Genomic DNA, 26,966 nt, shown 5'->3' with positions numbered 1-26,966 from the left:
ACACAAATACAGAAAAGCCTTTTTTTGAAGAAATTTTTTTATGCTGGTTAAACAAATAACATAGTATTATTTGCAATTTCATTTATAATTACAAAGATTTATTAAACTAACAAGCAAATGCAAATTAGTTTTCATACAAAAAATAAAAAAGACACTATACTTTTATTAACAAACAGTGATATAAAACACAACAATAGTGATAAGACAACACTCACATTAGATGCTTTTGTTCAGAATAGTACAAACAGAAGAGTGGAATTGGAGACCTTTAAACAAACAAGCAATGGTTTATCTTTAAACAAGCAAACTTACTTCAGAGATGCAGCTTCAGCCAAGCCTTAATTAAAGCTATGCTGCAAGGGTAGAAGCTCATTGTTTTCTTTCATTTCTTCAATTTTTGCTTTGTTGAAATAGACGTCAGTGAATTGCACACTTTTGCAGATTCAAAGAGCAGTTCCTTGTTAGATGTTTTTTTAATCTCCTGGTAAAAACCAGGATCTGCAATGGCCTAACCTTTTTGAAAGTCTTCAGCACTTCTTTGTACCGTTTGACTACTTCCTCTGGCTGTCTGGCTGGAAGAGAGAAAAAAAAGTCATGGACTAAATAAACATTTGTCAAGGAGTTTTTAGCTCCTTGACAAATTCATCTCTGACTGCTCACTGTAGAATTAAACTGCCAAAATCTTTTAATACGATTTGATCAGAATACTTCACTATAGATTTATATTACATTTTCACTATAGATTTATAGTACATCTGTGGCATGTTGTAGCTATTGTTTCTTTATGTGTAGGTTGCTATTTTTCTTAACAAAAGCTATGAAAAAAAAAATGTTTGACTTGAAGTAGAAAACTCTGGTAAGTTTACAGGTGCTTCAATAATAAAAAAACATCATATAACCCATGATGCAGTATCTCATGGTTAGTATATCACAGTTTAATATTTTTATCATCAATGAAATTAGGAAAGTAAGCAACAGTCTTTCACACAAACACAGTTGGTTTCGTTTCGTTTGAAAAAATGACGGAAAGAAGTGAGGTTTTACAAGCGAGTGCTGAAGGAAATTGAATTCAAACGAAAAATGAATTAAAGTGAATTGAAGGGAACTGTCATAACCCTAACTCTTGCTCTACAGTAAGTCCACTTGAATTCAGACACTGAGTGCGCCGGAAGGGCTGCTGATTTCACATAGTTTGTGCTGCTGTTTAATAATTATTTGAAACTTAGCAATCTATAGTAGTCATGAATATTTATGTTGAGCTCTGCCATGGAAACTAGCATGTGCAAACCTTAATTAAATTATTTAACGATCAATTACAAAGGAATATATCCCTGAATGATATTATGCTGGAATGAATGGATTCTGTAATATTATCTGTAAGATTATACTTCTGTATATTCTCTATTTCTGTAGAGCTGGACATTTTAATAATGATCAAATGACTTGGATTTGATTGATGTAGATTTGGCCTGATATTGGATTGTTCTGTTCTTTCGACGCTCATCCTGCACTTGCTGTCATAGCAACAGGTCTGTAAACTCAAACCTGCTCGTGAGCATCTTATTTCATGTAAACAGGATTAGATTGCTTGACGTCTTTTTAAGCGGAATTGGTACTTAAAATCTGTCCCGGCTATTTTATTTTAAGAGTACTCTACTTATCCAGGGACAATAATTTAAAATGATGATAATTTACAAATTAATTTGAAAATAATATTATAATATAGTGTAGTCTATGATACTATAGACACAGATAGTTTTACTCATCGAAAGATTTATTCATGATGGAATAATTGCTTTACAGTATTATGAATCTTACACACATGATGTACAGTTATTCTGAGCCGTGCATTAATTTCTTCAATGATCAGGGAAAATCTTCAAAACTAACTTTCTTCATTGTTTGACGAGGTGATAAATGCATATTTGGAGGTTCAAAACAACAGCAAAGCTAAAACTGTCTGCCAGAGTTTCAGTATTTCATTTATATTTTACTCATTAACACTGGTAGTGACTTAGAGGCAATATTCATTAGCATCTTAAAATAAAGAGCTTTTTTAGAAATTCATTCAGGAAATGTTGCATTAATTAAGCTGATGGCTTAGAGTATAAGGAGATTAGAAGCATTGATCTTAACCTTGTGAATGACTGAATCATTTACTCAGGAGCTATAATGTCTGTGAGGTTCAGGAAAACAAGAATTAGGAGGAATCTGGAGAAATGGTGAAGAGGAAAAACCGAACAAAGGAAACTCATGAAAAAGTCTCTGAATAACAAAACATAACTGTGACAATCAGATCATGTATTTTTAGTAATTAAGGTATTTGTCATGGGTGTTTTGGTTTTGTTTTCACATTTATGATTTCATGTCTTTTATTTTGTAGTTTGATTTGTATTGCTTGTTGTGTCATGCTTCCCTTGATCCTCTTGTTCTACCTTAGTCCATGTGTCATGTTCCAATTGGGTGTTTATGGTCATGTGGTTTTCAGTCCTGTACTTTCATTGGTTTTCTTGTTCCTTGTGTCACTTCCCCATTGGTTGTCCTAGTCATGTGTTCATTCAGTTCTTGTATTTATAGCCCTCATGTTCCATTGTTATCTTGTCTAGCTTTGTTTTATGTAACCTGCTGTTTGGTGAGTGTTAGTGTTTATAGGTCAAGTCAAGTCACATCTTTGTTTACATTCATGTTCATGCTATGTTTTTGTTATGGAATATTTTCATTATTAAAGCTGCACTTGGGTTCTAAACTACGTTCGCCTCTAGTGGACTCTTTCCGTTACAGAATTGTTATTAAATGTCAGAAACTCTCCTGAAGGAATGGATTATATTCACATGCAGCTGATGATTCATACAGCATTCAGACATTTCACATATTCATCATCAGTTACAATCTGATCTCAGTGTGTTTAATTATTTGAGCACAAACAACAGAGAAAAATCACATGAATTATGACAATGACATGTTCTTCATGACTCACGTTTGTGAAAGGCACTTTTCAGCTGAAAGGTGATTTTGACAGTAATAGAGATTGATGTGAAACTGCAATAAAAACTGATTTCCATCAGCACAAGTAGAGGGTGAGAAAAGAACAGATACACACCTTCACTCATCATGACTCACACACACACAGATCTGTCTATATGAGGATTTATTACACACACACACTTATTACACACATTTATTTGGACATAATATTTCAGAGACAGTATTAATGTAATAAAGAGACTCTATCACTGTCACTGATTCATCATGAGCTCAAAGCATTATGGGTAGAATCAGTCTTGATCTGATTTAACATCAACACAGTTTCGCTGATGATCCAGTAATTATAACACTAATCCCAGGATAGAGTGGTTGAGTGAATGTGGTCTGGACTGTGTGGATGTGGATCATTGTGTCTTACATACACTCCTGCTCTATAGTGATTCTCCTCATTCACTGTTCTCCTGATGATGGGCTCTACATTTTTTCTATCTTATTGTGTCTCAATGAGTATCTGTCAGGAGAGCATCTCAAACTCCAGGACTGATCATTATATCCAAACACACACTCTTCACCCCGTCCCTTCCTGCTGATGCTCTTATATGACACTGATATAAACACATACCCCCAGTTTCACAGACAAGACTTAAGATAGTCTTAGACTAAAATGCATGTTTGAGCTGTTTTAACTGAAAGCAACTTGGATTGACATATCTTAAAATATGCCAGTGTTATTATTTTGTCTCAAGATGCACACCAGCAATGTGTTTTTCTAGTGAAAGTTTATAAAAGTACTTAAATGCCTTAACTGAACTAAGGCCTGATCCTGGCTTAAGCTTTGTCTGTGAAACTGGGCCATATTCACCACTCCTCTCAATCTCCCAGTAACAGTGTCCACATGTGTTCTGTTCCTGCCTTCCTGTGTGTTTGCCTGTTGAATTATCTAGTAAAGAGAATTTCTGAAGAGGCATAAAAGTTCGATCACATTACGCCCCTCCTGAGATCTCTACATCGGTTACCTATCCATTACAGAATTGAGTATAAAATCCTACTACTTGTTTTTAAATCTTTGAATAATCTAGCTCCCTCCTATCTGACTAACCTACTTTACCCCTTGTCTTTAGATGGGTCCTGGGGATCTTTAGGAGTAATTTTCCCTCCAATCTTAGTCCTCTCACTGGAGTGTAAGGGTAATCAAGCTTTTGAAGTGGCTGCCCCACACCCTTCCAAACTCTATTAGAATGGCTTTCAGTTTATCTGAGTTTAAATCATGCTTTAAAACTCATCTTTTCTCTCTTGCATTTTGCATGTAATATGTAGGTATCTGAGTATATGCATGTATATATGTATGTGTATATATATGTATGTGTGTGTGTATAGTGTGTATATTTCTCTGCTTTTTGTTCTTTGTCTTTTATCTGTTTCTTGCATATTTTATGTACACTGCTCCTCTAATTGTTGTACAGCTCTTTGGTCGGTGTCACAGACACACATAGCCAACGTGTTACACCTAGGAAAATTAATGGAGTTTTAATTCTCAAAACCCGACAATTACAAAATATAAATGTTGTTTAAAAGAGAAAAGGGATATGAAGGCTGAACTGCAGCAACTAAGGCGGTTAAACCTACATCTCCAAGAAGAGCTCTTCCAAAACAAAAGAAGTGAGTGTTTTCAGACTGTTTAGCCATTGTTAATTTAACAGATGGTTCTTAGAAAGAATTGGACACTCATGGTCCACAAAAACCAGCAGAGGAGCAAACCATCATAATACCCAAAAGTGAGCATTTCCAAACTGTTTGGCTATTAATTTTATATGCATGTTTTTAACGTTTTTGGAAAGAATTGGACACTTTCAAAAGTAACTTTTGGCAACAAAAATAAAAGTATTACTTTATCTGATATAACACAAAAGGAACCACAGACCTCTTGTGCAGGACACACTCCACTCCCACAGCATCCAGTTCATGGTCCAGAAGAACCAGCAGAGGAGATAACTGCTGTAAGACACAGGGATGACAAGGTATTTTCTAGATTGTAAAACAACAAACTCTAAATATTCCTATCACTCTCATATATATAAAATCAGTATGCCTTTTACCTTAACAAAACACAATGTTAGATCTTGATGTAATTTATTTATCTATTGATATGTAGCTTGTTAAAGATTTAGAGACTTGTGCTGTTGGTATCATAGTATGTGTTCCATTGCCCTGTTTCCACCTAGTATTGTGATGCATTTATGGGGATTTGAAAGTAGTCAGACAAAACACATGAGTGTTTCCACCAGGAAATGTTTGTCTTGTGGTTCCTGTGATCACTTGAAATTGAAGAAACATACATTAGTCTAACTCTGTCTGCCTGGTTTACATGTTGTGATTTTCAACAAACCATTTTATAGATATGCATCATCAGATTTGAGATGAACCTTGGTACAAGTGCGTGCTGAACCATGGAGAACGGTACAGTTTGATTTTTTTAACTGAGGTCCATTACACCCCTAGTAGGCAACAGTACTTGACCGTACCTTTTCATTCCAAGTATTCAGTAAAACCAATATAATGGTTGACCTTTAATTTAAGCGTGTTGGTAACACGCTATGAATCATTAGTTAAGCATTAGTAAATACTTAATCATTTATAAAGCATTAATAGAATTTAGTAAGCGGTTTATAAATACAGCTATAAATGCTTTGTTCTTGATTTATAAGCTGTAGCAAACTTCATGTGGACATTCATGAGAGGCCTGCGTCTTTGTCAGAACTTCAGAGGAGTGGTTACTGGCAAGTACACTGTTCACAGCAGATGTGCTTGTCTCATTTCAAGAGATGAAAATGGCATCACCAGGGATGACTTTTAAAGCATTTGTTAAAATGCTTGATTAGAAAACACTTCTCTTTGGTAGAGTAAGTATTTAGTTTTGTTTTTTAATTTGTTTTATCATTAACCATTGGCCATTAAAATGACTATTTTCTTTGAAGGTAGTAGAAAACTCTGCATGTATAGATTTAACTACAAAGATATTTAAAGTCCGCGTGAAGTGGAAGTTGCAAACGACTTTTCTCCAGTATTGTGATGTATTTCCAGGTGAATTTATATCCAACCAATAGCTATGCTTGGTTTTCCTTTAGAGGGTCATGGCATCTAGCACTGGGATCTAGCTTTACTGTCTGCAGTCAACATGCAATTTAAAATTTCTGGCATCACAGCCTTGAATTTTTTTCCAGCGATGGCCTGTCTTTTTGTCCACGCAGACATGTCTTCTTCCACTGATGCCGAGACAGTGACCGAATTTACCAGGTCTTTTAGTCTCTGAAGATGTTGATCTAAATTAATAATAAAAAAAATACTAATAATAATGAAGATGATAATAATAATAGTGAGGAAAAAAGCAATGATGCATTTAATAAAGCAAATTTGCAATTTTGGTAACACTTTGCAGTAAGGTCCGTTAGTTAACTACATTATCATGAACTAATAAGGAACTGCAGCATTTATTAATCTTTGTCAATGTTAATTTTAATATTTACTAATACATTATTAAAATCTTGTTAACATTACTTAATGCACTGTGAACTAACATGAACAAACAATGAACAACCGTATTTTCATTAACTAACATTAACAAAAGATTAGTAAATACGGTAATAAATGTATTGCTCATGGTTAGTTCATGTTAGTTAATACATTAAATAATGTTTAACTAATGAACCTTATTATAAAGTGTTACTGCAATTTTTTATATGGCTTTATCACTTCATGGGCATTACGGAAATGGTCATTGCGTACTTTTGACACTTGACTAAATTGTTGTTGATTTTTTGGTCCTCTTGTTGAATTTCATTCACCTCCTCAACTTCAGAAACTTTAGTGCCAGAGGGTTTCACTGCAAACACAAAATGTAATTATACAGAAAACATTACTTCTGACCAGAAGCATAAACACTTTGAACACTTTGCTGTGAACAACAGCATGACTGTATATTTTACTGACCAGATCGATTCTTCATAATCCTAACACGATGTGGTAGGATGTTACCATGCTGGTCTCTCTTCCTCCAGGAAACATTGGAGACTTTAGGTCCTTTTTGTTTTGTTTTCTTTTTTGTCTAAAAGTAAAAACTAAATGATATATTTGAGGGAGACATGTGCAGAGCCATTTTCTTAGAGAAATAATGTATAAAAAACCTTACTTTTGGGCTTTCCAACTCATCTGCCAGGGTTTTTGCTGCTTCCAGCCGTTCCTTAAATTTTCTGGATGACATTTTTTAAAGGAGAAATAATGAAAGGATAAAGGTATAAAGAAATACAAAAAGGGAGAGAGTCTACTTTTTTTAATCAGTTTTATTTTGATAAACATGACACAATGTAACATTGCGACTACATGAAAAGAGCTTTAACTGTTATAAAAACACAGATTTTTGAGCATTAGTGGAGCTGAAGGCGTGACAATAAACACGAAACACACGTGATCGTTGTCATGCGGTGAATCCGGCCAATCGTGAAACAGCTGTGTCGTCATCAGAGCTCGTGCAGCTCCTCTTGAGAAACTGCGCTGGCTGCCTATGTTCAGTTATTTCACTTTAAGGGCAATGAAATTACCTATTAATTGCCATTAAAGTGAAATTACTGAACCTAAACATACAAGCTTGATAAAAAACTTAGAGGCTTTTGCATCTGAAGTCTAATAAAATCAATCTGCTCGTCCCTGTGAATGTTGAAAACACCTTACATTTTCATGAGAAACAATTACCATCCGAATAGGGCTTAACCCGTTATAAGAATAATAACTTGCTGCAGCTGCTATCTCACCTTCTTCAATGTGTAAAGCACGCAGATCGGCGACGGTGTCAGTGGGTGAAGATAATTGTGAGCTGCCGCTGCACGCGGGGTCTTCCACTGGCTCGGATGTTTTATGTGAACAGTAGCAAAGACCCTTTAAGACAAGTCATTTCACTCGGCAGCCATCTTTGAAACGCCTCTTGGGCATCCTGGGCATCATGCAGCTCCAAAGCTGTTTGCCAAGCTTTCGATTAAATTTCATATTTGAAATCACCAATGAAATCTGACAACAACTGTCTCATAATTTTTTTTTTTCCAAACGCTCGAATCATGACAAAGAAACCTGTATTTTTATGCTGGATCAAGCTAATGCGCATGCGCAGATCTAAATGCTTTGTGAGGTTTGGTTAGCGGTGTCTAAAATGCATCTTTACACACAACTGCCAGCCTGCATGCAGAGCTTCTTGAGACTCCAGAGATACCAGCAGCTTCAAATACCTGTTTGCTGCTCAACACTGGCTTTTTTATAGCTGCCCTTTTAATACAATTAATTTTTTTGACAGAAACTTTCATTAATAAGCCTTTATCTGACCGAGATCTGCTGTGCTCTTAATCACTCACAAATCTTATAATTCAATAATCTCCATTCAGTTTCACACAATATTAGTTGTTTTCATGCCTTTTGCACAACATTGGACCATTTCATGAGTTTCATCTTCAGAAAGATCTTTCTTCCTCTCCATATTGCATGAGAACTGTGACTTGCTTAATAATGTGGAACAATCTCTAAGTAGGGTTTCCATAGATCTGGCAAATTATTTTGTCTGAGATTGATACCAGTTATCTAAAAAGACATGGATAAATAAACAAACAAACATTTTCTTAGAAAAACTAAAATCTGAATGTTTATTGTACTGAAATCTTACTGATATAGGTTTAAGATAGACACATCCAAGACAACAACCACTAGTGCACTGATAACAACAGTTTACCTAGCTCCCAAAAATGGCACAGAACCTGACTTTGAGGAAGGTGTGACATATGTGCTAAAAAATTTCACGCTGTCCTTTAAGTATGGGCAAGAGTGTATTTTTATTGGTCCCCACATCTGGGAAATTTAAAAGCGCTCCTCTCTCTCTGACTGAGGAGGTGCGTGCAAGGGCACTGGAGGCTCTTGGCCCATCGTCACATTTGATGAGTGGCGAGGACAGTGACTTGTTCACCAAGGGTGGATACATATCCCTCAGTGGATATGTTGAGCGAGTGAGTAAAAATGTCATACTTTAGAATGATTTTTTTTTATTAATTTATTTTTTTAACCTTATTGGTAAATTACCAATCATATGTGAATAGGATGTGATTGTGCTGTGTTTATCTATCTATCTATCTATCTATCTATCTATCTATCTATCTATCTATCTATCTATCTAATCTGACTCTATCTACCTGCCTGTCTGTCTATCTATCTATCTATCTATCTATTCTGCCTCTATCTGTCTGTCTGATCTGTCTGTCTATCTATCTGTCTATCTAATCTGACTCTGTCTGTCTGTGTCTGTCTAATCTGACTGTCTACCTATTTGTCTATCAAATCTGACTATCTGTCTGTCTGTATCTATCTAATCTGACTCTATCTATCTATCTATCTATCTAATATAAATGCAGTAAAGCATATTCATTTTTTTATGTAAGGTGTACTGCAACATGATGATTATGCCTGGCCTAATAAATAAATAAATAAAATAAATAAATAAATAAATAAAATAAAAATCTCTCTCTGTCTCCCTCTCACACTCTTTGCAGTTACAAGTGGTGCGAATGATGTCTGTTAAGGAAGGACAAGTCCCCATCCTTGATTTTCAGCTGTGATGTGGCCCAAAATGAATTGATGTGACATTGTGGCGGGATGAAGCCCTTGCAGACTTGAAGATGGGTGACGAGGTCAAAATTACACACCTCAAATCTAATGTCTGGCCAAACGGGAGGAGTAAAATGAACTCTAAATCTCACACCAGAGTTAAGGTATATATTTATAATGTACTATAAATTAGCTTGTATTGTTATTAAAGATAGAGGAGAATGACATGAGGGTGAGTAATAAAAGAACAGAATTTTCATTTTTGGGTGAACTAACCCTTTAAGATACCTGAAAGGGATAGTTCATCCAAAAATTAAAATTCTTTCATCATTTATTCACATAAACATTGATCATAAACCTTTTTGATTCTCTCACAATATCACACTCGTAGCTGTGAGATATCTTGCAGCCTTGTGTCTACGGCTGAATTGCAGCCATATCGCATGGCTACGAGTGTGATATTGAGTTTATACAACAGTTCGGTGACACAAGTGTGCAAATAAACAAGAAACAACGGAGTTTGTGCAGAACTACTTACTTCCGCCAAGGATACAAATCTCGAAATGGTGTTCTATAGTTATGAACAAGCCTCCGTCACTAATTCTAAAACATCACTTTAGAGCTAGTAACAAAGGATTGAATTTCTCCATTGAAGCTCATTGTATTATGAGAGAGATATCAGAGAGTCTATTAGTTACTAGGGGTGTAATGGTTCTGGGATAAAAAAATTCAACTGTACCGTTCTCCACATACAGTTCAGCACGCACTTAATAACAGTAACAATTTTTATTTTTGGGTGAACTAATCCTTTAATAAAATAACAGAAGAGATGATCAGTTCACAAGCTGCTTAAAGGCAGGGTAGGTAAGAAATTTTGTTCCAAATTTGTTTAAACTTTCTATATATATACATGCATAATTAAAATGTAAGAACTCTGATAAAAAGAGTATAAAAATCGAGTGACTCTAGACCGTTTAATCTGTATTAAACACAGCTCATTATTTCCATCCGGGACGAAACATAGGATTGGCTTAGGTGGCTGTCACTCTCTCGCAACCATGGCAACCACCCTTTTGCCACACATGACCTGCCCACTTGCGCGCGCACGTTTGATTTGGGGAATCCAAGAGGCATGGATCCTAGGAATACCAAAACAATGGCAGAGAAACAGCAAGCTAAATTCACAGTACCGGCCTATGCAGTTAGTGAAGGCAAACCAGGCAAAAAAGGAAGACAGTAACAGTACAAGAAAAGGCAATGAACAAAAAGTCTTTGGATAAACAAAGAAATAAAACGCGAGTTAATATCGGCGTGGCTTTCCAGCGATGGCGAGAACTGAGGGAACTCAAGGGGCTGAAAAGTGACTCCTTGATGGCTTTATTTCTGCTGGACAGGTAAATCTTTCTTTTTGTATTTTGATCATACATATTTTTTTGTTTATTTTTTCATGAAGCATGTGTCATTAGCACACGTAGCTGCGTAATATAGCTAACATAACATTACTTAGCGAGCCGTAGTAGAGACGATAAATAATGATAGCTATAGTGTTGAATTGTGCATAATTTTACCCTCTAACTATTTTACCATGTTCACCTGTAAGTTTACCTGCACGTTTTGTTTACCTGCCTTTGTTTTGTTTTTATATTCTCTACCTATGTTTACTGATGTCTTTATCTTGTATCTGTGTGTGTCGTACACACTTTGTTGTATGTGTGTGTTATTATTTTGTGTCTGCAATGCAGTTGTGAGTTGATATTTGAGTGTATGTTACTCTGTTGATCTGTAGAACAACGTATATGTTATGAATCTTACACGAAATTCATCTTCATCACAGTGTAAATGATGGTAATGGAAAAACGTGTATCATGCAACCTGTTTTTAGCTTTGCCTTATAGATAACTAGCTCGTTAGCGAATCAAAAAATATATATTTTAAACTTTACCAATATCAATATGCTAGCTTGATAGTGAGTACTAAAATACATCTTGTTTGTTTATCTTCATAATTATAAAGTTATTTTTATTACATGTGATTCTGACATGATGTCACTACATGCACTGTGCTCCTTCCTCTCCGCTCGTCTCAGGTAAATAATGCGTCTTCCAGCTCAGTGGTCGGAGTCGCGCGTTCATGCGTTTTGGGGGCGTGGCTTTGGAAGGAGCCCAGAAGGGAGGGGGTGGAGTGAATGGAAATAATGAGCTGTCTTTAAAACAGTCGTGAGAGGTCTACAGACACTCGATTTTTATACTTTCTTTTTCAGAGTACTTACATTTTAATTATGTATTGATATATAAATAAAGTTTAAACAAATTTTGAAAAAAAGTTTTTTATACATTTTTTTTACCTACTCTGCCTTTAAATAAAGGTGCTACAGCAATCTGTCAAGACAGATTAAAGAGTCACAAAATGGAATTTATTTTTAAATAGCTTTTAAAATGACAAAATTTTAAATTAGAGACTTTGTTTCATATCAAAAGTAACCTGTTCTGTCTTGTCTGTCGCTGCATTGTCAGTGTGCTCTTTGCTCCGCAATGTATCACAAATTAAGATAATTTGGATGAAATCGGAGAGATTTTTTTTATCCTGTATTCCTGTATTGAAAGAAACGAAATGAGCACATTCAATGTAAAGAAAAGTAGTAAAAACTTTAAAATCTTTAAAATACTCAGTATGACTGCTGTGATTCAACCTTAATGATATGTAGTGACAAGAAAACTTTTGTGCACAAACAAAAAAACAACTTTATTCAACAAATACGTCTCCCCTGTCATTCTGCTATGCTATTTTCATCGCAAACGGTGGCTCAGTATTGGCCGACTCCTGGTCACGTGATTAGCATGAGGATATGTGTGATTCTGAGGCTGGAGCCAGCCAATAACGAGCCGTCGTTTGGATGTAAACACTGAAACACAGCACTGCGGTAACTGTGTAAAAGACTGACAGGCAAGTGGAAAAAAAATTTGTTGAATAAAGTTATTTTTGTGTTTTTGCGAAAACAAACACGTAATTTAAGTCTTTTGAAGAGATCATGTGTTTATTTCCATAAATGTAAAGAATTCCTCATTTCACTTTGCAGGTCTCTGAGAGAGCACAGAAGGTGGTTGAGGTAATTGGACTGTCAGAGGAGGATGACATGTTCATCCTCCTCGACTCCAATTACAATGAATATAAACTGCCGTCAGAACTGTACATGGGAACCAGCAATGACCTGCTCGGCGAGCTGCCAATGACAGCAAAAATAGAGCACTGCAACATGAAAATTGTGAAGTTTATGAAACAGTTCTATGATTTTGGTTTATTTGGCACTTTTTTCTTTTTCTACTACTTTTTCATTTTTAGATTCTCCACAGTTGTACAAGTATATATTCTAGACCTATTCTCCACAAATGTTAATTGTCTAAAATACATTTAGAGTTGTAAGAATACATTTAAAAAAAACTGACATGTTCTTATGCTAGTATGGTCAAATGTTAATTGTCTAAAATACATTTAGTTGTAAGAATACATTTTAAAAAACTGATGTTTTTGTGCTAGTATGATCAAATGTTCATTTTCATATTTTTATTTATTATTTTTAAATATTTATTGAATAAATACATTTACAGTTGTAAGAAGTGCTAGTATGATTAAATGTTCAGTAGTATAAATATTTATTTATTTTAAAATAAAATAGATTTTTTGTATAAATATATTTACAGTTGTAAGAATAACATTTTTCTGATATGTTCTTGTGCTATTATGATCAAATTTTAAATTTTTAAAATACATATTCCGGTTGTAAAAACAATGCTGTGTTCTTGTATGAACTTTAGTTATATAAATAAATAAATAAATTCTAGTTATAATTTCATGCTGTTTTCATTTTATGCATCTATTAACTAACCCTCATGTTTTTCCTAAATTATAGTCTTCCAGGATACATAATGTTTTAGGGCTGAAATTGCTGTGCCTAGAATTCCTATGCATTGCATCAAATACACTGTTTAATCTTAGTATTTATTTTTCCTACTATGATGGTACTTGGGGGTGAGTAAATGATGACACAATTTTCATTTTTGGGTGAACTATCCCTTTAAATAATGTTATGTCATACTAGTAACATGCCAAGTCATGTTAACCTTATCTGAGCTCATGTTAATCTTATCTATCTATTCTGACCATTTCTATCTATAACTATAATATAACAACTATATTATATCTATAACTACCCTGAGCACCTTAGCAACCACATAGTCAGCTTTTAAAACTACCAAACTAAAATTTAAAATATTGAAAACCTTCAAACTTTTAAAACTACTCCAAACCTTCTGGCTAGGCTTTTTCAAGCCAACTTAAAGTTTGTCTACGAACTTTACTCATCTAGTTATCTCTGCTGATTATTTAAAACAGTTCTTTCTTTTTTTTAAATCTTTTTAAATCAATTAAATCTTTATGCGTTGCGATCGTATAGTGTTAACAATTTTCAATTTGACAACTTCAATAGACTTTGCAATGAATTTATCACAAATAAATGAAAAACTGAACAAATTCAATTCAATTAAACTGGATGAGAAGGTAAACATCCCCACCTAGTGGTGAACTTATATAATTCCATTTGATCTATTAATTAATACATTAAACATTAAAACACCACATCTTACAACATACCTGCACAATGGGAGAACACGTAGAAATAAGGGAAACTTCACGGAGAATTAAAATCACTTCTACTAAAACAAAGACAATGCACAAATTAATTACGACTAGGCCTCGTAATACAAACTAAAAATAACTCAACATAAAACAACACATTCGACACCAAACACATATCAACAGTTCCATAAGAAGTTCGTTGCAGGTATAAATCAGCAATAAAACAGTTAGTTATATGTTTTTAATCATTTTAACTTATAAATCTCCGGCTGCTGAAAATGTGCGACTTACCCGCAGCATGTCTCATTATCTCTGCTGTGGGCCGTCCCTATTTCACGTGCTATATGCCATCACGTAGCAGACAGATGGCGCTGTCCCCATTTGTGCATTAATTTAACACTTTTACACACCATTACACTCGCAACATACGCATCACTACATCAACAAAAACTCAACATTAGTGATGGCCGATTTCGAAACACTGCTTCATGAAGCTCCGAGGCTTCATGAATCTTTTGTTTCGAATCAGTGATTCGGAGCGTGTGTCAAACTGCCAAAGTCATGTGATTTTAGTAAACGAGGCTTCATTACGTCATCACTGTTTCGAAACATTTCAAAACAGTTCGAAATTTCAATGGTTCACCTGATAGAGGGCGATGATAAAGTGAGCCCATGAATCATGCAGATTCACTGAGAACTATTGAGCAAGTGTCTAGGGCTTTACCCTATGGTTTTACCTGATCTCCGATCAGTTTTATACAGTTGTAGATGTTTTAATTATACATTAGAATAATTAAAATTAATAGTGGTAGTTATTAATCTCTTATTGGCCTGTTTAGCTTGAGCCATGGAACAGAGAAACAAGCCTTTAAAATTGATAAAAGAACACATATTATACAGACACTCTATATTTAATCTTATTAGATGATTAGTTAATTCCATTTAATTGATTTTACTTTAAATAAAACTTTTGCAATACATTTGTTAAAGTGTATTTTTAATGCATGTTTGGCCTGAGTTTTGTTGCATTTGCACTGCTCTGACCACTAGGGGTCACCGTGGAGACGGGTGTCAGATTGTTTCGAAGCCTTGAATCATTAGGGCACATTTGATTCAGCTGCTTCAGTGTTTCACGAAGCCTCGATCTGCCCATCACTACTCAACATACCTGAAAGAGAATCGGAACGGAAACGGAAATTCCAGGGAGAGAGAGAAGCACCCCAAGTCACAAACATACCTACCCGTCAAAATAAGGGTCCCTAAATAGTACAGCTACGATCACCTAATTGGTCTACCAACTATACTCCAACCAACCAATCAGATGACGTGACTCATCCTGCCACACACTCATACACACTACTTGTTTTGCACTTTTATCTGTACTAATGCCCGGTTTCACAGACAGGGTTTAGCCAAAGCCAGGATTAGGCCTTAGTTCAATTAGGATATTTAAGTATCTTTTATAAATGTTCACTAGACAAAAAACATTACTTGTGTACAAAACAATGACACTGACATATTTTAATATATGGCAGTATTAGTTGCTTTCAGTTAAAACAGCTGAAATATGCATTTTAGTCTAGGACTAAAGGGTTAGTTTACCAAAAAATTAAAATAATGTCATTAATTACTCGCCCTCATGCCGTTCCACACTCGTAAGACCTTTGTTCATCTTCAGAACACAAATTAAGATATTTTTGATAACATCCGATGGCTTAGTGAGGCCTGCAGTGTTTTGAGATCAGTGTTTTGAAATCGCCCATCACTAGATATTGTTGAAAAGTCGCTTTTTTTTTTTTGGTGCACAAAAAGTATTCTTGTCGCTTTATAATATTAAGGTTGAACCACTGTAGTCACATGAACTGTTTTAAACACGTCTTTAGTAGCTTTCTGGCAGTCATTGAAGTATATGCACGAGACATCACTTCCGCTGTCAGAGCGCGATCAGACCTCACTAAGCGAGTGCTGAACGCAGTTTGACATAGTGGTGTATTAGAGGTAAAAAATTATATAAAAACGGTTCGGTTTCTCGCACAAACCGATCGTTTCTTGTCTTAGGACATCAATGTGTCGTCACGAGCCGCAGGGTTTAATTTGGATTTGTCTATGCAAGTTTTTTCGACTCTTATTGATCAAGTTCCCAATCACTCACATTATTTGACTGACAGACGGCAACAGTTTAAAATCATCATTTGTGTTCTACTGAAGAAACAAAGTCACCTACATCTTGGATGCGCTGGGGGTAAGCAGATAAACATCACATTTTCATTTCTGGGTCAACTATCCCTTTAAGGTAGCCACGATCGGTGCAACCATTCTACGTCATCGATATAGAACGCAAACAAAATGGCGCTGCCCATTGTCCAAATATGTCATGGATTTTTTAAAATAACGTAGATCTTTCATGGGTTTTCTACTACATATTTCAATAAGAGACATCATTTATGTTATATTAAGCCATACAAGTCTTAACACCAGGGGTTGCCTTTAAACCTTATCCTACGTCTTCTACCATTCCAAACAAACCTCAAGATCATCCCATCCCATTCATTTAAATTGGTTTTGTGATATGTCCAGGGGCAATGATTGAAAAAGGTAGAGTAACCGTGGTAACACGTTCATTTTAATTCTATTCGGTTATTCATATCTAGTGGGAGCAGATTCCATTTAGCCATATCAGTTTTTATCTCCTTACAAATGAGGCCATAATTACTGACAAAGAGTTTTGATACATCTTTTGTTAAATTTATCCTTAAATATTTTAATGATGAAGAATTCCATTTAAATGTATATTGCCGCCTTATATCTGAATTTTGTCTAAAATTTTATGTAACTGCTTGGGTCTTTTAGATATTTATCTTAGAGTATGAATTATATGTTTCTAGAAGGGTCAGCAATTTAGGAATGCTAGACTCGGGGCTTGCCAGGAATAGAAGAACATTGTGCGCATATACAAATCCTGTGCTCGTCTTCTTTAATTATGATCCCCTTTATCTCTGGATCCTCTCTTATAGCTTGAGCCAGGGCTTCAATAAATAATGTAAACAGGGACTTGGGGGGCATCACGTGTCCCTCTTTCCAGAGTAATTGTTTTAGATAAATTCCAATTGATATTTATCCTGGCTGTTGGGGAGGAGTATAATGTTACAATACACTTAATACATTTTTCATTAAAGCCTAATCTTGCCAGTACCTGGTACAAATAATCCCATCTAACAGAATCAAATGCTTTCTCAGCATCAAGGCTCAACAAAACTGCAACTGTATTTTATTAACTCTTTATTGGTAGAGTTCTCCTTAAATTATCTGTAACATTTGATCAGGTTCCAGTCCACCAGAGGGAACCTTCACCTGAATATTGAACTTTGTCCCTTCCTGTTTCTGCCACATCAGTTCCTGTCATTTCCTATCACCCTGTATTTAAGCCATGTGTTTGCACTGCCACATTGTGAAGTATTGACAATTCACTGCCTTACTAAGTGTTCTTCCATGACTCCCTTGCTTGTGTTCTTTGGACTCACGTTTTTGGATTACTGTTTTGGATTTGTCTGCCATTGGATTGTTTTGCCCGTGTTTCGACCAAAGCCTGTGACCTGACTACGAGTTGTGACTGTTGTTTTGGATTTTATGTTCAGATCCCTCAATAAAGACCCGCTTATGGAATCCACTCGGCCTAAATCCCCCTTACATTATCCAGTGTTTGTCTATTTTTAATTCCTCGTCTCAGTATTTTCTAAACAAACACACCATTTTAATATGCGTCAGCAGAAAATATATAAAACTCACACACGGCTAACAGTGACACATGTGGACTGAGTATCTTTATTCAAGCACATATTCATATTCAGATATTTGGAAGAATGTTTGTAACCAAACAGATCCCCATTTACTTCCATAGTATATATTTTTTCCTACTATGGAAGTCAATGGGGACCAAGATCTGTTTGATTACAAACATTCTTCCAAATATCTTCCTTTGTGTTCAGCAGAACAAAGAAACTCATACAGGTTTGGAACAACTTGAGGGTGAGTAAACGATGACAGAATTTTCATTTTTGGGTGAACTATCCCTTTAATAAAATATTAATACATAACTCTCATGCCTTGGCAACGTACAGTAGGTTTAATAATTATTCTCACCTCCATGGGCAACTGAAAATTCCCTGCGACATAAACTACAGAAGGCTTTTGTTGAGTCACCGCTGACGGGCTTAATCCATATATTTTTTACTTCCCAATTTTTATTGTAGCTGCACAGTCTTTTCTTTTTTGCAGGTTTATCCATATTTGCAGTTTTACCCACATGCCAAATCGATTATCGACTTTTGTGTGTGTGTGTGTGTGGAGGAATTGGCGCATTTACAACGTATACTGATGCGCGTGAGAGGAGGGGGGCTGTGATTGGATGATGATGATAGGTCAGGTGTGAGGTGTCGCGTGTGTGTGTGTGTGTTGCCGTGTCAGTGATCATTCTCAAGTGTTGTGATCAGCACTGCTGTTGTATCAGTGGTTAGATCAGCGCAGTAGTTAAAAAACGGGACAAGTGAGGTCCCGTACGGGACAAATCAATTAGGCTCAAAATGCGGGACGTCCCGCCTAATTCGGGACAGTTGGCAACCCTAGTGCCGACGCACAATGCACGTACAGGTAACTGTTCCGCATATGACTGCAATTGCAGGTTTCAAACAAGAGATGGCGGGAAAGAGGAAAAATGGTGGACTGCAGCTTTAATTTCATTTTTGTGTATTTGAATTACACCCACTCAATTTGTCAATTGAGTGTTCATTGATGAGTGTATTGATTGTTGTTTAAACGATAAACATTTTATATATAACACACATTTATAACAGCTGACTAGCCTCTTCAGCTAGTTAGTACAGTTATCAAAGTAATTTATCACTTAAAACTTGCATATGAAATAATTAGATTTCATTTACATCAATTTTGTTGGCAGTTTAATTTATTGTATTTTCCATTGCTGCATACAAAGTTGGCAGATATGGGGTGATGGGCTAAGCCAATGAACAGTCATTTTTACAATTGTTACATTTATTTGAAAAGCTTTAAAATATCAACACAAAGGAGAATTTATGGAGTGTTAACGCAATAATAACTTACACACTCTTCTTAAATCTCATTACATTTATGTGATGTTAGTTCATAATTCAGACATTGGAAGAGAACTAGGAAACTGTAACAGCTGGTTGAAAATGAAGGAGAAGATGCAGGATCTAAACACAGCAGTCAAGGTTTACTCACAAAAACTAGAAACAAAAACTCTCTCTTGACTAATAAAAACAAATAGAACAACCAGTATAACATAACAGAGAACTGACTAATGAACAGAACAAACACAGGGCTTAAATACACAGTGAACTGAAGATCTAATGAGATAATTAACTAAACACAGCTGAACTCAAACACTAATCAATCTGTAACCAAGGAGACAAAAAAGTGGCGGGAAACTGAGAACAAAGAAGAACATGTGACTAATAAAAGGCAAACTCTAAACATGAACAACTAAACAGAACAAAACACAACTCAAACCCTTACACAAACAGCACAATGTGTTTTCTTGTATGTTGTTACAAATGTTACACTAGTATTTTATTCACTGTTGTTTTTTTTTCTTTTATTCTTCTGATAACAGGCCATTGCTTCTGTGTTCACTTTCCAAATTCTCAGTAAATGTACACACACCTATGAAATATAGATAGTTGGTGATTATTTATTTTTCTTCCTTATTGATTTTGTCAAAACATCAGACAACAACAAACCTGACAACCATATATAAGCAAATTAATCATTAATATTTGAATCAGTTAATCAAATTAACTTAACGTAGCTGAATTAATATTACAATATTACATTAGTCTGTTCGGCCAAATCAATTTCAGTGACATTGATTTATAAGCAGATCAAAATCAGCTCACAAGAATGTACACACAAGTTTTATTGAACTAAATCACAAACACATAGCTAGACTTAACAAAAACAAACATACAAATCACACATACACAGGAAATGAGAGAGTGGAAATGAATTGAACCGTATCATAACAGGATAATGAAGTGATGAAAAGAGTCATTTAACCAGCTGGAAGAACCATCAGTTTCTTCCTATAAAGCACCTTTGTTAACAAAGGGGTTCACAATCTTAATACTAAATCTGTTTAGTGTTCAAATGATACTTGCAAATGCCTTAGCTGTTGAGGAGCGTCCAGATCTGCAGGCTCAGGAGAAATTCTTGACGGTTCGGTCTGATGGTGCTGAAGTTGTAATCAATATCTTCTGCGTTGAATAAAGAAAATGAAGATAACTTGCGCCGTTATTTTGACCCTGTTGTCAAGGAAGTTGCGCATGGCTTGAAGGGAATGAGGCCTGGAGCTGGGTGGGATCTCATGTGAGCAGTCCGTAGTATCAGCAGGAACAAAGAAGAACCAGAAGAGAGACGATGATTTACGTGGGGGCTTTTTAAGAAATCAAACCTCTGAGTTTTGGCTTGACCAATAAGAAAGGTGCAATTCTCTGGTGGGAGGGTTTCTTTGTTTGAAAGTGGAATCATTTGCATGAGGGGAGTAAGCTGGTAAGTTTGTGTCCATTTATACGCTGATAAATACAACAAACATACTGTGGTGGATTTGGTTCGACACTCCCAGTGTTTGATTAAGTTGACTTGTGTGTCGGACTGATCATCTGTTGATTGCTTATGCCTGGCAGAAGAATAGTCAGTAAAAGAATCACATGGCTCAAAAGCACTGTCTCGTGTTGTTTAATAAATACAGTTTACTGTCACATTTAAATATCACTGCTCTCCATTCAGACACAAATATGAGGACACTAGAACACAACACATACAATGCCTTCTGTGAGATGGTGATGTCCACCTAAGTGTGAGTCATTAAACTAGGAGTAATTTGATATGAATCACCACCTTGATGGGCTACAACATCTAGAAGTTGTCATAAGTGTCTTTAAAGAGTGTGTGTGTGTGTGTGCGCGCACGCATTTTTGTGACATATCAGGACACAAATGTGTATAATGACATGGGTATGACATAGGTATTACAAAAAGAGGTGACTTATGAGGACATTCCCCATGTCCCCACTTTTCAAAAGGCTTATAAATCATACAGAATGAGTTTTTGTGAGAAAGTAAAAGTGTGCACAGTTTCCTGTGATGGGTAGGTTTAGGGGTAGGGGTAGTGTAGGGGGAGAGAAAATACAGTTTGTGCAGTATAAAAACCATTACGCCTATGGAATATCCCCACAATTCACAAAAACAAAAGTGTGTGTGTGTGTGTGTGAGAGAGATGAAATAATCCTCCTCAAATGAGGAATTTGACCATGAACACAGAAGTGGTGGTAGTGAAGGCCATGCTGAGAGCAGAGAAGTGACCCAGAGCCGAGTTACACAGGTCAGTAGAACAGCACGTCTTCGTCATCTGGTATATCTTTGTGCTTGAGTCAGACGGGAAATTCACCTGTTCAGTTGTATTGCATTTGGACACTTCGAGACATCCTTTCATCTTAATATCCACAAAACCAGCTGAAATTGAGATGCAAGAAAACATAGATTAAGCTTTAAAATATAATTTAAAAAATGTCTGCGAACACAAAAAATATATGCGAACATTAACAATTTTCTTCACCCTGGAAAGCGTAACAAGTAATTAAAATCACCAAAATAAAATGAATTATTCAATTTTAGTATATTAAATCTTACGATTTAAGGAGATGCAAAAAATAATGACTCTTTAATGAACATTTACGTTTTGTGTTACGTTGGTGTTCAACAGCTTTTGAACAGAATAAACTTACCAGCCTTCCCTAATCCACTGAAGCACTGCTGACCAGCATCACATGTCTTTTTGGTTGTGTAGCAAAGACTCCCGAGTCCCAGTTTACACTCATAACACTGCAGGGCCTGACCTGAGAGAGAGCAGATTCATGAAACATTTGAAATCTTTTTTAAAAGGCATATAAGTTTCTTCAGTATAAAAAGTAATAAACAGTTCTCCGAATCTCCTGTTTTACTGGAAAGGTAAGGTAAGAGCATTAATGCACCATTTTGCAGATTTGTTTCTGATCTAATCGTCAACATAAATAACATTTTCAGCATTTCTCAACCCTTTCTCTTCTCAGTATGTGCTCTAGCTCAGAGGAGTGCAAGTCATGTTTCTTTACTACAGTACACATATGTGCTAAACACAGGCAACAGAGGGATGAAGAATTCAACAAAACTTAAACATGTAGTTGACTGAAGCAAAGTTCATCTACAATAATAGTTCACCCAAATATGAAAAAAAAGGTTATTCCTTTTAAATGTCTCCTTTTGTAACCCATGGATTGATTGAGTAAATGTCAACAGAACTTTACATTCTTTAATATCTGAAACACATGGTACAAATATACCCTTTGTATTACACAAAGAGAGAGAGAAATCTACACAGGCGGGTTTCGGTTACACCCTGAATGGAGTTAATTATCTGAGTCATTAAATACTCTCAATCATCACTTTGTTACACAAACAGAGTGTGCTTTAGATTTTTTTTGGTTTTGTAAGATCAAACCAAGCATAGACCTGATTGTGACATGTCAGATAATTACTAAGTTCATCCCTCTTTTCTGTGAAATGTCTCTTTTCTTAATCCGCTAAACCTTGTTTTCTAAGCATATGATCATGTGATCTTCCTTAGAGCAGAATTTCTCACCGACAGTAGGGTGGGTGGAGGTTACAGTAAATATTCATTTGAAACGCTGTGAAATGTTGTTTGATACTTAGCAAAATAAATAGACACTTGGTTACCAGCATCAGGCACTATTTGTGAGTGGATTTTCATAGCAATGAGCAGAAGAAGTCCGGTTCACTAAATACAATGTATATTGCATGTATGAAGTATAGTGTTGCAAATATATGCTGAAAATGTAATATTTATGACTATATAATATGTTCATTAATATTCAATGTAACAAATTATTATGGAATAAAATACATTTTCTTCTCTTTGGTGATTGAATTGGAAAAGCGATCCAAACATTTTCTTGGTAATTATAAAGTTATTAATTATTAAGTTAAGCTAATTATTAAGTAACTATAATATTAATAAAAGGTCTTCTTTGTGATGTCTGAGCTGGATATTAGAGAGAGCAAACAACACAGCATCAATTTATGTATTGATAGTGTTCTGCAGTGTGACGCTAAACTCAATTAAAATGATAATATAGTTATTGTGAATGCAGGTTGTGACTTCATATGAATTAAGAAACTACATGTACTTTTAAAGGTGACCTATTATGCCCTTTTTGACAAGATGTAATTTAAGTCTCAGGTGTCCCCCGAATGTATCTGTGAAGTTTCAGCTCAAAATACCCCACAGATCATTTATTATAGCATTTGGGTGTCAGCAAAATAAAGCCGTTTTTGTGGGAGGGTTGCTTTAAATGCAAATGAGCTTGTGCTCCTTGCCCCCGAGCTCACTCTCATTCCAATACACTGAGGCATACATAATACAGAAATTCACACAGCAAATATAACTCGCAATATAACCGTTCATGATGTATGGCATCAAATGATGGACAAAACAGCGTGAGCGCATAAACAGCGCGCAAGTGAATTACAGCAGTGTGCGCACAGTGAAAAAGCTTCCACGTAAAATGTAAACTTGCAGAAATCTACTATAGTTATAATTAATATATCTGTTATATTATAACTTGTCTGAGATTTTGGAGTTATTTGCACAGCCATATCCAACACTGAAGCTAACCAAGGCTGAACCTGGTCAGTACCTGGATGGGAGACCTCCAGGGAAAACGTCTCGGTTACGTATGTAACCTTAGTTCCGTGAAAGGGAATGAGATGCTGCGTCGAAACGCTGTGGGAATGCCGCTACATGATTGCGTCTTGAAGTGCGTATAGAATCTGTCCAATGTCTTGACAGAACGCGTAGACGGGTGACGTCAGCGACCAGGAAACTATAGTTAACCCATTCAGCTGCGTTGAAACACTGTGGGAATACAATACCCACGCTGCTGTATGAGCAAGTTCTTGTCCGTACGAAATCATGAGCACAGATCAAGACAGAAGCACCTGCGCCCCTGGAGTGAGCCGAGGTGAAGTTCATAGAACCTCATAAATGTATGCGGTGAAGACCAGCCTTCCGTATCTCAAATATCCTGGAGTGAAACTCCTGACAATAAAGCCTTAGAGGCAGCCATACTCCAAGTGGAGTGGGCACGTACGGCTAAAGGTGAAGGCTGACCGGCCGACTCATAAGCAAGTGAGATTGCTCATTCTCTGCTTAGTTGCAGGACACCTCTTTCTAGGTGACCCAAAACAGATGAACAGTTGTTTAGATTTCCTCCACAGGACAGCTCTACATGTAGGGCCCTAACTGGGCAGAGCAGATACAGTTTCTCCAGGTATGACGTATGAAAGGGAGGACAGAAGGTGTGATAGGCCTTGCAGTATTAGTAAGGACCTTGGAAAAAAAAGTGATTTCAAGAACTGTTCTTGAGGAACCCAAAATGGTTGTTCTATGGAACTGCTATGAAATTCCCTGTTTGGAACTTTTATTTATATGAGGGCAGACTCAATTAATGTGTGCTGTGCATGTGATATGTTGGAGTTAGGGGTAGATTCATTTTTATTCCTTTTCAGTCACACTTTAGTCAAGAAAAGGAGTAGGCACCAAAACCAAAAATTAAAGTGAGATTACAAAATCTAACAGTATCCAAGTTTTAAAAGTATAAACTACAAAGAAACTATGTGCTCTTTTTTATATTCTCTCTGAAAAACACAAATGAACTTCCATTCTACTCTACAAAATATTAGCAGAGATATGACAGATACTTTTTCAGATTCAGAAATGTGGTCTATAGCCAAACTGATGGGTTCTTTAGTGTGCAAGTTTTCCTATGTAACTGGTTTGGTCTTTCTGCCTCAACTAACCTGTCTCTCTCATGAACACATCGACAAATGGGTAAGAATAATCCAAACCTCCCAATATAATGTTCTATTAACATGTTAGAAACTGCATTAACATAGCACTGATTATTGAGATAAGGGACAAAATGCCTGCTTTATGTTAAAAAAATAAATAAATTCATCATAATAAAAATACTTTAAAAGTTACATCTAAAGGAAATCTGGATGCTCAGGACATTCATTGCTTTTATTTTTAAATAATTTTGTTACTATTATTTAAATACATGCTCTATACTTGTAAAATACATGTAATTTACCTTGTCCTCAGCATGAGGACAAAACAAAATGTTTAAAAATGCAACAAATTTAAAAATATAAATTTTAATTGAAAGGTGGAGATCTGTAATATATCAAACAATACAAAAAGTCAGTCAACTCCTTTAGACGTCAACTCCATCAGGTTTTATGTCTGATGGTTGACAAGTGCTCTCAAAATGTCTAGATGATGTGATCTAATATGTTTTTTGCATATGGTGAATTCTTCTAATGTTGTTTCACAATTCTATTTACATTTACATTTTAAATTTGGCCCCAGCTTAACCTTTGTCAACTCTGTCAGTATTTAACACCATCAGGTGAAGGTTTATGTCAATTTTGAAAGAATTCAAAGACAATGAATTGAAAGAAATGTTTCAATTCATTGTGTTAAAATATTAAAACAACAACTGAACTACATGATATCATGTCTGATTTACCTAAGAACGATGATTATATGTTTAGTATTAAAAAGGTTAGAGAATTAAGAATTAATCTATTTTTAACTCCTTTACTGAACACCATTCTGTCATAATTGAAGACTTTATACTGCTGTTGCATGGATCAAATTCAATATGCTTTTTAATGTGTCGGATGGAACAAATTAAGTTATGAAGTGAATAAATGTAATTTTTTAGAGAAAAACATTGCAGCGGGGGAGAGCGTCAGGAGACGCGCGGTGGATGAGCGGGTTAAGCGCAAATAACAAACACCTGTCTCTTGTTACAGTAATTGGCGTGGAGAGAGTATTTAACGCCAGGAGAAACAGGAGACAGGTGTTTGTTATTTGCGCTTAACCCGCTCATCCACCGCGCGTCTCCTGACGCTCTCCCCCGCTGCAGCGTTCGCTGAACCACGCCCCCCTTGCCACAAACATTTTCAGAAAAACCTGTTCCCTTACATGGTTCATTAGCTGAGACCTTTGTCTACAAATATACCAGTTTAAAAATAATGATAGAAAAATAAATATAATTATATTAATACATAAAAAGTCATAAAAATCAAGAGTATTTCTTTGTGAAAGCTTGTTGTAGGCTCAAATCACTGAAAGCAATATCCCGGATGAGAATGACTCATAAACCACACTCTAAATTTATTATGTTTGTGATCACAGAAACCACAGCTGAATAGATGTGGAATTCATTCGCCACACAAAAAAACTGACCAGAAATATTCAAACAAATAATCTACTGCTGATTTATACAGTAAGCTATATATATATATATATATATATATATATATATATATATATATATATATATATATATATATATAAAAGCATCTTACCTGCTGCAAAATACAGAACGACTGCAAAGAACCCGAAAATGATTTTGTTCATCTTTCTTGCTGTAGCTGAGGTCAAGTAGAAGACCGTTAAACTCTAGTCAGACTGCTGTGAATAGCAGAGATCTGCTAGATTTATAGGTCCACACCCATGACACCATCCGTTACACTTCTGAATACAGTCCTGCGACA

General features: G+C 35.7%; 1 protein-coding gene across 1 annotated transcript; it reads right to left on the bottom strand.

Annotated features, from left to right (window-relative positions):
* Positions 1-21,438: 21,438 nt before the first annotated feature.
* Positions 21,439-26,966, bottom strand: LOC125248414 (sperm acrosome membrane-associated protein 4-like). Its single transcript, XM_048160276.1, has 3 exons — positions 26,778-26,966; positions 22,070-22,180; positions 21,439-21,797 (listed from the first exon to the last, which is right to left on the bottom strand). Exons 1-3 carry the CDS (start codon positions 26,827-26,829, stop codon positions 21,577-21,579), a joined length of 384 nt encoding a protein of 127 aa, XP_048016233.1. The 5' UTR covers positions 26,830-26,966; the 3' UTR covers positions 21,439-21,576.

The sequence above is a fragment of the Megalobrama amblycephala genome, linkage group LG16, assembly GCF_018812025.1.
Source record: "Megalobrama amblycephala isolate DHTTF-2021 linkage group LG16, ASM1881202v1, whole genome shotgun sequence".
NCBI classification, from domain to species: domain Eukaryota; kingdom Metazoa; phylum Chordata; class Actinopteri; order Cypriniformes; family Xenocyprididae; genus Megalobrama; species Megalobrama amblycephala.
Note: the sequence above shows the minus strand (reverse complement) of the source record. Positions and strands in the feature narration are given on the sequence as shown.